The 15,869-nt window shown below is 39.1% G+C and overlaps 1 protein-coding gene across 1 annotated transcript; it reads left to right on the top strand.

The window, feature by feature from the left end:
* The first annotated feature begins 5,419 nt into the window (after positions 1–5,419).
* LOC129717798 (golgin subfamily A member 7) lies at positions 5,420–7,712 on the top strand. The gene is made up of 3 exons (XM_055667972.1): positions 5,420–5,805; positions 5,866–6,018; positions 6,913–7,712. Exons 1-3 carry the CDS (start codon positions 5,659–5,661, stop codon positions 7,051–7,053), a joined length of 441 nt encoding a protein of 146 aa, XP_055523947.1. The 5' UTR covers positions 5,420–5,658; the 3' UTR covers positions 7,054–7,712.
* Positions 7,713–15,869: the final 8,157 nt, after the last annotated feature.

Here is a 15,869-nt window from a genome sequence, read left to right on the forward strand (position 1 = left end):
TATTATTGGGGGCACCTCAAGCTGACTCAAGAATGACTAGAATTAGAGCGAAACTAATTTTTTCCATATAAATTTTTCCACGCCGTGTTTGGAATAAAATGTAAATAAATCAAAGATGCCAGAGGATTTTGAAAAATGACTGCAGCTGCTGGAAAAAAACGCTCGAGCAGGCAAAAATCTGCACACGTTTTGAGATATTCTGCGCAAATCTAAGGAGACTCCGACAAAAATCTGCAGGAACTATTAGAAAACTGCAAATATGTGTGAATCAATAAAAATCTGCACACAGACTTTTAAAATCTGCGTTCTGCAGATGAATCTGCACATCTTGAAGCCCTGTAACGCAAAAAACCTCACTCAAAATAATTTTCACTTTATAATTACCGGAAAAGTTATGTGAATATTTTTCACTGACATTTTCACGTGGATTTTACATATCATTTTAGTTCATCTTATTCAGTAGACATATGCGTTTCTGGTGATTTTCACGTAGAATTCAACTATCGGTAAAGTGGGAAGCATTTAATTAACTGATACCTAAAACGTTTTATAAAACGTATAATTTTCAATTGTGGTTTCCAAAATTTCTAAGAGAGAGAAAATAGTTTTCAGAATGTGTCGAAATATGTTGCTTGATAAATCGTACGGGCATACAAAATTGCCAATTCAAAAATGGGTTGAACGACATAAAATCTGACAAATATTAAGATATTCGCCGTTGATACTTACTGTTAGCTGCAACTGATTATGTTCAGGTAACTCCTGGATTTTTGAACTGAATCTGTGTAAAACCTGTAAGCTACAGATTCTATGTCGAATTCTTATGGTTTTTCTTAATCTCACTCATACTCAAGTCATCGAAAACTCCTTTTCATGTTCAGAAATTGAATTACACACAGATTCGCCATTTTGATTTCTGTATATTTTCGCACAGAGAGTTCACGCGATACTTCATTCTGTTCTACGCTTCCAATTGCTCGTAGATACTAGAGATGGTCGGGTATGGGAAATTTGTTACCCGTACCCGACTAATCGAAAATTTTCAAACCCGTACCCGACCCGAACCCGAAGTCTGATTTGTTTAAAATACCCGTATCCGACCCGAACCCGAAAAATATCTATTCCAACAACACGTACCCGATCCGTACCCGAAAGAAAAAAAAAACGCCGAAATTGCTTGAACCCGACACGTACCCGACCCGTCCTGGATAAATACCTGGGTACCTCGCACGTTATATGCACTGATTGTCATATGTGGTTTCTCGAGATGATGGCCGGAGTTAGACAAGCACCGAGTGTGAATGTGAACGAATGTTAATAAACCCATAGTTCCAGGCTGATGGTCCACTATAAGGAAGGGGTCCACTATTAAAAGTGCATGTCTGGTAAAGTTAAACAACGACGAGTTTTATGTGAACATCGCAGCAAACTGAAATCTAAATATTATAATATGGTCAAAGTTAATATTGTTTATAACTTGAGAAAAATTTAATAATTCATTTGCATTTGCCGAAAACCTTTAATTTTTGAGTACAGATTCGATGTCATCGATTCAATCTTAAAATCGGTATAACACAGATATCTCTGTACATGCGGCATCCCTGGTCACGGTGCAAACCAAAACTATGCTATCGCTGTCATATCTCATATACATATATGCTTCGTACCAAACATCTCAATGCACAGTGGGGAATCGGTCGCCACCCGCCTGAAATTTTTTTTACGTCAGCTGTTTCATAATATTTTTCCATTATTGCTATAAGATTCAAGGGCTTTAATCCAAAATTTGGGTGCAATATCATGAGATCTGATTTTTTTATTACTTTTCGAAGTTTGGCATACTGACGTTTTTTGACATATGTTTTTAAAAAAAATCATTACTTCAAAATGTTTCACAGCTTTCATGATAAACTTGGATTTTTTTGACGTCAAAGAAAAAGTTGATTTGTAGTTAGTGTGTATAACCTATTTTGTTTTAATTAAAAAAAACCTTTTTTTCCGCAAAATTTGGTTGATTTGAGAAATTATGCCAAAACTACGTAACCCTTCCAGCTGGTCTCGAGGTACGATGCTGGCCTAACAAGCCAGTCGTCGTAGGTTCGAGTCCCGGCTCGGGAGAGACTGTTAGTGTCAGTAGGATCGTAGCGCTAGCCCCGCAATTGTCCTGTACACTTAACAGTTGGCTGCGAAGTCTGTGTATAATAAACAGAAGGTCGAGTTCCGTATCGAAATGTAGTACCAAGGCTTTGCTTTGCTTTTGCCAATTCTACGTAATTTGTTTCTGTGAGGAGGACGCGCTGTAGTATTGCTTGTGGTTGAAGATATAATTTTACTTAATAAAAAAGTAAGGGGAAAAGTGCCAAAATCAATAAAAATTAGGTCACGTGCCTTATGGACGGCCTCAAATAAAAAATGGAATGCAGATTGGTGTTCAGCACCCCAAAATTAAGTAAATACCATATTTTTGTCACATTTATCCACACTTTTTTTCTTAGCCAGCCTTTGTATTAAGTTTGCCTTACTGTACAATGCTCCGCGGTTTCCCTGACAGATATGAAAAAAGCCCGGCAAAAATTCCAATTAACTCAAAACGGTTACAGGAAGAACTATTCACTTTCACATTGCAAAAAGATAGCACGATGTCATTTCCTTGGTGCAAAGACTGCCAACAACTGTCAGAATAGGTATTGGCCGATCTCTCGTTGAGTGAGAATGGGCAATTTCTTCTCCGATCTTTCCGATTATCGACACTAAGAAAACACCTAGGTTTGAAATGTAAAAAATTAAATTCTCGTAATGCACGAAAATCGACCTACCCGTACCAGACCAATTGAGAATTTTTCAAACCCGTACCCGACCCGAACCCGAAGCCTTGGTTTTTAAATTACCCGTACCCGACCCGAACCCGTAAAATATTTTTTGGCGTTACCCGAAACCCGACCCGAACCCGTCGGGTAAGGGTCGGGTACGGGTTTCGGGTAAACATACCCGTACCCGACCATCTCTAGAAGATACTACGTGATAAAACATAGTAGGCATGTGATTTTCACAAAGATATTATGTTTTTCACATAAATCATGCAAAATGGCAGAAAATGAATAAGTACAGGAAATTTCACGTAACAATAATGTGAAAAATATCTTGAGTGTAGATGAAAATCTGCGTTTTGAAGACAAATCTGCTCATTTGGTATCCCTGATTGAAAGCGATGTTGGTTCGTATATCAGCTTTCCTTTTGAACCGGTTTTTTGTACTTGAATCGGTTATATGGGAGTTGTTTGACGGAAACTGCTGCCAGATGTGCTTATTTTTACGCAACAAGGGAACAATACGATTTTTAACATTTGCCTTACAGATTCACATGTGCCTTACAGAAAATGATAACATTTTTGTGTTGTAAACTACAGATTTAGGGAACAATCATAAATGACGTAACTTTTTAAAGGTTTTCGACGCCCCCTTTCTCCCATCGTAGCATTCGTCAGAAAGTCAGACTCCCCTCTAGGTAATTAAGTAGCTTTATAACACCAAAGATGACTAGAACAAGATACCTGACTCTTGCATAAATCATCGGACATGATTGTCGCTGCACGTGAGCGTAGATCGAACTAATTTATACACTGTTAATATGATGTATACTTAACGTCAAAATCAACTGACGACAAGGCCAAGACATGACTGCTGAAAGGTGAAACAATTTTTTCAGTATCCATGAGGACGACTGTACGGTGCTGCCATCCAAAAATGATAATAATGTGTACGAATGTTTAGTTCTCAAACATGAAACTTTCAGGAATAATTTAGAATTAGCGGCGCATCATTTGAAATTGAGCGTACCATCAGAAATTCCTAATAACCGCTATGAGCACGCTCTACAGCCAACTTTTCCACTCTTGCCGAGGTTAATAAAGCAAAAATCGGGTGCCCCGGTGAACCTGACCGTATGCACAATGGTTCTAAAACCTGGCTTGCGACATATCAAACTTTAAATTTTGGTAGAATCCCAGCAAACAATTTTGTTGATTTACAGCTTAATAAGCTTTTATCCAGTGGATTTTGGCTGAATTATAGCTTAATCAACCGTTATTCAACAAAATTGTTTGTTGGGATGGGACCTGAAAATAAATATAACCCCTCAATATAAACCCCCACTCTGACAGTCAATTTCACACTTTTCTTCGTTTGAAGTGCAAAAATAGGGCAATAGCATTAAGTGCAAAAAATGACAATATCATTAATCTGCATGTTATCTTAAGCGTCGAGCTGATCAAACTGCTACACCTTTTTCATATACAATCTTGAACAGCTCAACGATCGATAACGGACTATACACGAAAATTAGGTTTTGCTCATAGTGACAATTTTATGAGAATTTAATAGCGAATTTCTTTTTCCGCTGTGTGCGGGCAAAACTGCCGAGGAATAATAAAACGTCATCGCCATTTAAGACGCAAGTAAGAAAGAGATGCCAGATTATTGTTTGTGAACTTAGCACGTGCGGTGGTGGGTTGAAGCTGACAGTGCGCTTTGGACAGCACGCTAGGTCAAAACTGGGTCAATATCGAGCGAAAAAGCGGGTTTTGACAGCAGTTAGTGCGCTTTCAGGCCAAAACGAGGTGAGCTGGTGGTATAAAGAAATTTGCTATAAGTCATCAGATGGCAACACTAACCGTCGGAAACCGGTCGTGTTCAAAATGTAGGAAAAATATGGAAGTTCGGTATCTTGTTCTAGTTGTCTTAAATAACACGTAGCCCTCCCCCCATGACAATTTTTCCCGCAAATTTTATTTCCAGAAACATACCTTGCATCATAAATTAACAAGGAAAGACAAGAAAGTAATAAAAATTACCCAAATCAGACAAAACATTATTCAAAATACAATGATGATATGAAATTTTTACAAAATCACGTTTTTCTCAGAAAATTACACTCCTTTAGCTGATGTGTAAATATTAGTAATCCGTGAAAAGTTAAACGACCCTATTAGAGAAAATTCAAATTTTTTCTTGGTTTTATATTTGCTACGTAGCTTACCTTGACCCTGCACCCTCCCCCTCGTCACATTTCGTCACAAAACTGTGAACCCCACCCCCCTTTATCCCCTTTAATGCTACGTCCTTGATAAATTTCCTCTTAACAAAGGTACTTATTTTTCATAAAATGACGTAAGCAACGATAGAAAACGCGCTATTCTGCAATTAAAATGTTTGCTTGAGTAGCGAGATCCCAGGTCAGAATTGATACTAGCTGAGTAAATGCAGTTTAAGTTTTGCTTAAAATAGAATAAGTTTTAATAATTCATATTAAGCCAAAGCATTGATGAGAGTTTTTTTGCGTTTTTGCATTTCACAGAACATATTAATATGTGGCAACACTGTATTTGACACCTGCAATGTTGACTGTCATTTCAGTCAAAATTTAAAATGTCAACAAGAGAAAAAATCAAGTGCTAGAAAGAGGGAAGGTTTATATCTTTCATAAAATATACATATTGCTACTGTTTTATTAAAAAAAATAGTGCATTAGGCTAGATTTGTGGAGTTTTTGTCATAACTTAAGGATAGAAACTAATTATTAGTTTATTTTATTGTTGTTAAGCTGGGAACTACAATCTTGTCGACGAAAATCAAATCAGCAAATTGGTCATCTTGGGGATAATGGCTGGTAATGTAGTGAGAATGTCTCAACCAGGAACGCCAGCCACAACTCAACCAAGTTATATGAAAGTATTTATTCAGCGAGATTACAGCGAGGGGACTTCCGTCAAATTCCAGACAAGATATCCTCCTGAACTCGAGAGTCGGGTGAGTTTTTTTTCTACTAATATTAATTTAATTCTTTTAAACTAAGGATACTATTTCCAGATTGACCGACACACATTCGAGAGCACGATGAACAAGCTAAACGAATATTTCGCGGAGGCCGAAAAAGGCTCCTGTAGCACGTATTGCGAAGGCTGTTTGGCATGTATCACAGCCTATCTTATTTATATTTGCACCGAGACACACTACGAGAAGGTTTGTAAATGTATACGTTTATTTAAACACTCTTGTGCGTACAGGATCTGCTTCTAACATGAATGTGTAAAAAAATATCAATCGAGCTGTTGATAAAATCCCACTTTCAATGTACTTTACGTTTTAATACTATCTTTTTTCACGATATGCAACCATGTATTTCGGTGCCTACATGGAACCTTTTCCAGTGCTAAGATGGACTAACGGTTCCATCTGAGCACTGAAGAAGGTTCCATGTAGGCACCGAAATGCGTATACGTATAGAAATAAAAAGTGAAGTAGATTGAAGGTGTAATGTAAAGTAAATGTGTAATTAAAGCTGAGTAATGGCATTTATTGCATGGTTAATTTAGGTTCACAGAGTAATTGCTATGATCGTGTTTTCTACAATACTAATGTTCAGTCATGCGTCATGACTGGAATTGGACTACAAGTATTCTTTTATATAATTAGCTTTGTTGAAATAGCTAAAGCTCTGATAAATGGCATTATTAGAATATACACATACATTCAACGTTGAGTTTTTATCCAATTTTATCATTTTCCAGCATTCGCTTAGATATCGCAAAGCAGGTTCAACAATTAGAGTATACAATCACAAAATTTTAATAAATTGAAGAATAGGTTGCTATTTGCTTTATACATGTAACACTTAAAAACTATCAAAATGGATTACCTGTTTTTACATGCATGCAAAGTTACATATCCTAACTCAAATATTTAAAAGAACGTTTGTAAAGCATGACTGAAATGCTAATGCTTATTTAATTATTACACTCAAAAAATTTCTCGTGCAGCGATCTGCAGTCATAATTGAATACTTATGTTCCCTAATAATATACACGTAAAACGAATATGCGACTCATAGTACCTTTCCTCATCATTTCTCCATAGTGCTTACGTAAAGTTTCCAAATATATCGCAATGCAGAACGAACGCGTCTACAATCCAAAAGGACTGCAAATCACCGATCCGGTGTGTCGGGGCTTACGAGTTATAGAGATCTCAATACTGGATCGTCCTGGACGTACGTGACTGCCGTTGTCACATTCCACGGAGGAATTTTTTATGTAAAATCAACTGCAGTTATACAAAAAAAAGCGAAAACTGACATAACACAACCAGCATTATTACGATACTGGACATGAAAAATAAGAATAAAAAGTTCGTGATGATATGCATTATGAGCCATGCCAATAGGATTCGTAGTATATTACCAGATCGTTGATAATTGTAAGCGAGTCATTTAAATTTAGACCTATTTGTGTGAATCCATTGAGATAACAGTGATAACAAATATTGTAGCTAATGTCACATTGGCAAACTTGAAGCTAGCGGTACATAGCAAATGTAGATGACAATTATGGATAAACTGAATGACTGTCGGCTGCACGTAATGGCCATTAGAGTTTGTTATTTTGTAATCTTTTTTCTATTCAGCTCTGTTTATGGTATTGCCATATTTTCTTCAAATAAAATTTGTTTTGTTCTTCAAGTGGAAATCAATACAACATTTGAAAATGGATTTTCTAGCTCTGTTCTTATTATTCAGTCTAATGCAAAAAAAAAGATTATTTGACTCGATGGTTATTGGAATTCAAGGGCATCATAAAACCTTAGAATCAAAACAGCGCTGATTCGTATGAAACGTATAAACGTTTGAACCTAATAAAGTATATTTATTATGAAATTAATTTGCAATCATTATTTATTTACATTAGTACTGACGGACAATACCACATACAGTCGACCGCAAAATTGAGTGTACACTCATCACAACCTACAATTTTACCTTCTAAAGCCTGTAGTACACTCTTTGTCTAATGGTCAAATATTTGACCTTCTGACATAATGGTCAAATTTATTTAACATCATGGTTGTTGTTTGCCCCATGTTAAAATTGGAGAGTGACAAGCAATTGTCTTTGACCAAATTTTTATTTGTCAAAAAGTGACAAATATTTGACGCTTGGTCAAAGAGTGTAATACAGGCTTAAGCAAGGGAATGGTATGGTAGCCTTCAAGCGTTACGAACATCTATTTCTGTACCGTTTGTCCCAAAACTACTTTTTCTGCTGTCACAGTTTGCTTCACTTTGCTTTGGGACACAATAAATGTACTAAATATCACTTAGATTATCACATACCATGTGAAAACCTTAAGAAATTGTTCAAAACTGTCTGATATGCTATCAATAATTGCAGTCAACATTTAGCCGGTTTGCCCGAATCAACATAAGATAAGGGTAAACTGCCCATTTTTCGGGTGCCAGTGCCAGTGATGTTGGTAACGCGTCAAATGTATGGTAGCTGACAGCGATGCCATTCCCGTGGGCTTAAGGCTATAACCCTTTTTAATGAAATTTATTTTTGGTGTAGATAGATATATCATACCTTTGACCAACCATCAGCGCAACAGAAGTTTGTTAACGAAATTCGGTTTATTTTGTAGATTGAAATATTTGAGAAAAGTATGAATTTGAACATCGCAAAATTGCGTGTACACTTTCATAACCTGCAACATTTTCGTATGGTTTAAGTATAATGGCAACGATTTAATCGAACGTTTTTTGTCAGTGTCTGTTCTGAGAAGTAGTTAGCTGCATATCCCGTGTTCAGGATCGTTTTAAGTTGCTTGCTGAATCTACTTTTAATAAAATGGAAAGTAAAAGAAAGGAAACAGATATTGCTAAGAGAACATTGATAATAAGCATGTGCTGCCGTGGAAAATCATTGCGGCAAATAGCTGCCGTCGGAAGGCCACATTCTACAGTGCAGAAAATTGTCAACAAATGGAAGAACGAAGGAACATTGGAAAACCTCAGTGGCAGAGGGCGGAAACGCATTCTAACTCCAGCTGACGAACAGGTTATAGTGCGGACACTAATAAGAAATCCTAGAACAAGTATTCCGAAATTGGCTACCGAGTTGCCCGCAAAAAGCCGTTTATTTCTAAAGTTAATATGAAGAAACGACTGGACTTGTAGCGGGGGCCTAGTGTGGTTGGTAACGTCTCCGCCAACCACGCTCGACGCCTGGGTTCGAATCCCACCGCCGACATAGGTGTCGATGGTTGTGAGGTGGCGTGATCCACTCACAACCAACCCAACTGGTCTAGATTCAATCCTAGCCGACACCGGGAGATTTTCTGAGGCGAAAAATCTCTGGGATCACGCCTTCCATCGCATGAGGAAGTAAAGCCGTTGGCGCCGGTCCGTTAATAAACGGGTCGTGAGTAAGGGTCCTGGGTGTGGAGTCGCCTCCCTGGGCGTCGGTGATTGGCCACAACAGTGGCGGAACTAGACCGACGGAAAATAAGCGAGAATAAAAAAAAACGACTGGACTTCGCAAGGGAGCATTTGAACAAGCCGCCAGAGATCTGGAACAAAATTATTTTCACAAAAAAAAAACAAAGCGGAGCTTAAAAATGCGATAATAGAGACCTGAGAATATACCATCAACAGTGACCAAAAACCTAGTGGAATCAATGCCACGACGTTTGCAAGCAGTTTTGAATGCCAAAGGAGGTCATACTAAATACTAAATGTACTTATTTGACTAATAGTTGTTGTTTTTCATTTGTGAAGAGAAAAAACTCAAAATGACTGGAAAAAAGTTTCTATTATTTTTAGTTTTAATGCAAAAAACTGGAGATTGATGAGTTAATCTTGTGTGTACACTCAATTTTGCGGTTGACTGTAAAAGTGGTTTAAATCGTGGTGAAGAGGCTTTCGTTGAATTACTATGAAGGGAATTGATTTCTCGCTCAGAAATGAACTAGATATCGTGTTTTACAACGCATCACACGCAGGGGCTTATTACGGGAGTCACTTCACGGTGAAATGACAACCGTAATAGGCACGGGAAAGTGATTCCCATTTGATTTGAACGCGTCTTTTTTCACCGTGAGATTTTTCACTTCGTTCTCACCGTGAGGTGGCATCCGTAATAAGCCCCACAGCCGTTGCAGTTATTCGCTATTCTAGGAAAAACAAGTCTTGCCGTAATGACAGCAGTAGAAGTGTCTGTGCAAAAGAGCACAAACAGACCTTTTGGTTGCTCTTTGCAATAACTCTAAAACGGTACAAGATATCAACCATTTTAGAGCTAGTTGTCAAAAAAATCCCAATTTTTAGTGTGAATACTGAAAATTTATAATTAATTTTAAATTTGTAATCATTTCTTATCACATGATTGAATTTGCAACAGCAGCATGCTGCAGCAGTATTGCTAGTAAAATGCAATGGTGAGCCGTTCGTCAGACATTCAACCAGTTTGCGGTGAATAACTTTTTCTACAAGCATCGTAGCGCCTTACGGTCTTCAGAAGAGTTTTTCCCAGGAAAATTTCCTACAAATATCATGTATCGACATATTTTTAGGAGGCAACTGGACATCTCTAGAGAATAAGTTACACAGTTGTTATAAGACCCATAAGGGACACGAAAAGTGCATGGGAGCTGACATTTATTTTTTGTCCCACTTTAATGTCCATTCCTTCGCAACCTGCCAATCGTGGCGGTGTGGACAATACATGGCTCCCCAAGCAACTTTTTCAGTTCATGGCTCATTCGCCTTGTCGACGTTCCGTTCTCCATTTGCAGTTCACTGAAGATGATACACAACACCTTTCGCTCGAGGACCCCAAGGTCGCGTTGGTCCTCCACAAGCATAGTCCATGTCTCAAGCCCGTCGAGGACTGCCGTTCTGATCAGCGTCTTACAGATGGTTAATTTGGTGCGTCGGCGAACTCTACTCGATGTCTAGAGAAAAACTAAACAGCAGACAAAGGCGGCCTACCGAGTGAGGTCTATTAATATGGAAGCGACTTGTATTTGCTTTATCTACAAAATGGATTGCTGCAATTTTCGTGACACCGCGCTTAGGTACTACAAAATGCTCTTTCAGACTACGTTTCATTATTATCACCGTTGGCCAGGCCGGCTTCACGTAGGCCCATACACCCACATATTCCTTCATTATTGATTCAAAGCTAACATATGATACAATCGATCGAGAAAAGCCACGAAAGTTATATACAGGAATGAAGGAAACTTCTCGGGCAGATTGTATCGTCTGATAAAGCGACACATTCTCGAGTCTCTCTTGAATCAAGTAGGGGTTTAGACAAAGTCACGGGCTTTTGTGCTGCTCCGTGGATTGTGCGAGAATGGATGCAGGCACAACTGGCAAGGCTTCTACAAAAATAATTCAAATTCTAGGTTTTGCTGACGACGTCGATATCATAGCGCGGAGCTTCAAGATGTTAGAGGATAATTACTAACTAGTAGCTCAGTCCTCCAAAGGAAAAAGCACCAGCAAGAGGACCGAGATCGCGTAGCAATGGAAAAGCTGTGCCAAGCTGACGACACTCGGAAGTTTTACAAGATGCTTAAAAGCTCTCGCTAAGGTTACATGTCGCGAGCTGATATGAGCAGGAATGTAAAATAAAACTGAATAATGAGTTGAGCTGCACTGACAAGTCCGCCACAAAAACCTCGTTTCGTTCTCCGTGTATCGAACAGTGGAGAAACACTGGCTAGAGCCGTGAACTGGGTCATTGTCATTTGAAAAGAGTCAAAAGTCATTTGAAAGGAAGAACGAGTACCAAAAGAGTGGAGGAAGGTATTGTGTGTCCCATGTATAGAATGGGCAACAAAAATATACCAGTACTTTTAGAAGACCCTTGACCACGAATCTATAGAAAACACATCAAAATAGATGTGATTTTTGAATTCAGCATCGGAAAATACACTTAGATTGACGTTTTGAACTCCGCCCTTCTTAGGAAACGGAGCCACTGTGCGTTGTCAAGTCGTGTGTGTATTCGGACCTTCAGTGATGTCAGAGAAAAAATCACAAGAAGGTTGTATGCAAAGCCACGACCGCAAGGTTGAAGTAGAATACTTTTACAAGAAAGATAACCTGGCTGCTTGCGTGTCAGTCATTTTTTCTAGTAAATAAACGTTGACCGTTCATTGGCAGTTTTGTAATTTCTTTTTGTCTGATATTTTGAATGAAGTTCATTGGATTTTTTAAAATTTTGTGCAAATGGGAAGTTGAAGTGCTGCCGAATTGTAATATGCACATTTAATACGACATCATTAAACGGGAACGGAACAAAGGCTATGGTTATGCAGAACGCGAATGCCGGCGCGATGCGGTTCGCCTTACCGTGGTGAAATGTACAGCTCTTTTTAAGGCGAAGTAGAGCTATACATTTCAACAGATTTCGTCTTGCCGAATCGCATCGCGCCGTTATTTGCGTTCTGCATGACCGTAGCCAAACACTAAGCGACGCAAACACGTAATAATAGTCAGAGTATGCATGAAGATGAAGATAATTAACTTCGGATTATAGCGCAAAACGAGAAAATATTAACTCTTTAAATAATCATTTGTGTTCTTCAAATTTCAGTTGTTCAAATGTTTATTATCTGATGAAGCTCTTATATAGGCCAAATGATGCATTCCCAATTTACTAGGTCCATAACTCTGCCGACCGTGCTTGGGAAAGCGCGGTATAACGACCAATCAGAGGTCGAATTTTGTGTTTTGACAAGGCTTAAGAGTTTTCAATAGTACAATAGTTCGAATGATAAAATTGCAATTTCATGCATTTGGTAGGAATCTGGTAGAAGATTTTCTAATCGATTGCTGCAAAAACGAAGGAAATCCATCGAAAACTAACCGATTTATTAGCATTTGAAATTTTTCTCACTTTTTTCAGTTTTAGATTTTCATTTTACATCCCTATGTAGCCGAACTTCCTGAGAGAAGTATTCTAATTCAAAATTAAATCTTCATTAATTCATTTGTTGTCCTTATTAGGACAATTGTTCAATTTATCATAGGATGTAGTGTTTATCTTACATCTCTGTGTTACCTTGATAGTGAGGACTAAGGCGCACGGTCAACACAATGAGAAAGGTGTTTTCACATTGAAAACTAGACACGGCTTTACTGGAGGAAGTGTTGGCAAATGCATCTACCGCTAATACCACCGCTATCATACGAAAGCGCGTCGTTTCATGTGGGGAATATCAACAACGAAAAATGACGCGCGTCTAAGCATAACCCGAACTGTTTCGCCGTGATGCTCCCATTTCCCTTTACATCGGCCTCAGGGAAGTACCGGCTGCATCTGCATCTACCGCTGAGGCTGTCACTATACTGCTATTGGTACCAAAAGCTATTAACTCCTCAAATAAGTGTGTTATTTGTTCTCAAACGAACAATTGTTCAATTCAAAATCGGATTTACGCAATCGCATCTCTGTAATATTACCGACAATAATATTCTTCTGAACAAACTGATACAACTTTCCCATTAGGCCTCTGCCATAATAGACGCGAAAAGCGACGCGAACCGATTCGCTCAGCTGTAGGTTAATGTACAGCCATCAGTAGAGCTGTACATCAACCTACGGCCGAGCGAATCGGTTCGCGCCGCTTTTCGCGTCTACTATGGCAGAGGCCTTAGAGAAAGTTGCTGGCTGATGTATTCACTTCATGCAAGCCTGCTGCTGATGCTTCCCGCTACCACACTGAAACAGCATTTTAGTGAAGGGAGTGTCGTTGCATCAGCTGACCCTGCTACCATCGATGCTGATACAGCCGCTGCAACAGCTACGCTATGCATAGCCATGCCACAGTTGTGGCCGCTATACGCTGGCCCAACTGCTGAGCACCTGCAACGCTATCCGTAGCCATGCCACAGTTGTGGCCGCCATTGGTATCCGCTGTACCTGCATCTGCTTGCCCTGCTGCTATCGATGGTGAGATCCGCTGAAACTGCTACGCTTATTCGCAGCCATGCCACAGTTGTGGCCGCTATCCGCTATCGATGGTACCCACTGCTCGCTCCCGCTGCTGCTAAGGGAGGACTGCTGTCGTCGCTGTTCAGAACTACTATGAGCGGCTTCGACTAAAACAGGCTATTATATAGGGATGAAAATAGGAATGAATTATTTTACGTACGTGGTGGAATGATATAACTTGAAAAATATGTGTGACTTCATTCTGGTTCAGAGCGCTCATTTGATAAGCTCCACCTCTTTTTTCAGTTTCTAAAGTTTTTCCTCAGTTTCGTAGCACGGATGCACAAAAATGATTTCTTGTGAACATTCTGTCGAGCCGGACCGGTAGCACTCTCATTGAAGCAACAAAATAACATGTTTTGTGTCGTGTTGTGCAGCTTGGTTGAAGAAAATGTTCCCGTCCCCATGTCGCATGTAAGCAGATTATTGCGTTCAGTAGACAGTAGATAGTGTATCCAGCGAATAAACACCGATGGTGCTCTCACACACGCAACGGTTTTAACCCGTATCTTATTCGCGTTGACGGTGTTGCTGATATTTGTTTGGTTTTTGCATGCGAAAAAGAAGGAAGGAAATATTTTTGCTTTTGTCATCACGCACATTTTGACAATTGCATATAAGAGTTCACGTAGGTGCGAACAGCCTTCAAAATCTCTTTCAACGCGAATAACCCAAATTGCGGTTTGTAACATCAAGCGATTTCGTTTGCTCGCTGTTGCGTGTTGCATCATGTTGCAACTTGGCAACTGGGAGACGACGAAATTCTGTTTACGCTGATTGATTGAATCGTCTTCATATTAGCTCTGCATAGTCGAACTGACTGCTTTTGTGAATGCGTACTAACAGGGCAGTTAATTATTCAATGTCGGTTATGCTGATCGCAGCGTTTGCGCTGCCCCTACAGTGGGGAGTTTACTAAATAAAGTAAAAATTAGACAACTACAACAGAATTTGATTGCATCCCGCACAGAATGTCTGCTTGTGTTGATGCCAGAAAACTATTAACCTTCAATTATTTTTTTATTTGCCTTCAAAAAAGCATTTTGCTGTTCAAAATCGGTTGCTAATTACAACCTTTGAGCTGCCCTAACATTGGGGGAATTAAGATACACGGACAACATGCACTGTGGAAGCTATTTCACATTCAGTAAATTAGACGGGTGCGACAAAATTAAATTGTTAGGATGCAACACAGAATGCTTGCTTGCGTTGACAAAAATTATTAACTTTCAATGACTTGTTTATTTGCCTTCAAAAAGGCATTTTGATTTCCAAAATTGGATTTCCTGATGGCAATCTTCATGCTGCCCCAACACGGGGGGAATAATGGCTGTCTGACGACACACGCTGAGAAAAACCGCGCTGCTCCTGAGACGTGGTGACCAACCACAGGGCTAGTGCTGCTGCTAAGGAAGGACGACTGCTGTTGTCGCTGTACACACGCTGAGAAAAACCGCGCTGCTCCTGAGACGTGGTGACCAACCACAGAGCTAGTGCTGCTGCTAAGGAAGGACGACTGCTGTTGTCGCTGTCTAGAACTATTATGAGCGGCTCCGGCTGAAACAGGCTCTTATATAGGCCAAATAGCATGTTTTCAATTGCAAGGTATATGATCCTGTCGACCGTGCTTGGGAAGCAAGCATATAACGACCAATCAGAGGTCGAATTTTTCGTTTTGACAAGGCTTGACTATTTTTAATAGTACAATAGTGTGAATAATAAAATTACAATTATGTTATTTTGGGAAGAATCTTAGAAGATTTTCCAATCTTTTGCTGCAAGAACGAAGGAAATCCATCGAATACTAACCGATTTATTAGCATTTGAAATTGGACATATTTTTCACTTTTTTTCGGTTTTAGATTTTCATTTCACATCCCTATGTAGCCGAACTTCCTGAGAGAAGTATTCTACTTCAAAAAAGATTACCCCTTGCACGTGGGCAAATAACGATCAGTCAGCATCAAAAAAATATAAAACGATAACATCAAAGGATAAATAAATTACAGAAAATCACGACACAGTGTATAGATTC

The sequence above is a fragment of the Wyeomyia smithii genome, chromosome 1 (assembly GCF_029784165.1).
Source record: "Wyeomyia smithii strain HCP4-BCI-WySm-NY-G18 chromosome 1, ASM2978416v1, whole genome shotgun sequence".
In the NCBI taxonomy this organism is placed as follows: Eukaryota; Metazoa; Arthropoda; class Insecta; order Diptera; family Culicidae; genus Wyeomyia; species Wyeomyia smithii.

Bases quoted from the DNA above. Each gene is read 5' to 3' on its own strand.
- LOC129717798 (XM_055667972.1), top strand. From the start codon at position 5,659: ATGGCTGGTAATGTAGTGAGAATGTCTCAACCAGGAACGCCAGCCACA. The intron at 5,806-5,865 runs GTGAGTTTTTTT...TACTATTTCCAG, and splicing joins CTCCTGAACTCGAGAGTCGG to ATTGACCGACACACATTCGA. The intron at 6,019-6,912 runs GTTTGTAAATGT...ATTTCTCCATAG, and splicing joins CCGAGACACACTACGAGAAG to TGCTTACGTAAAGTTTCCAA.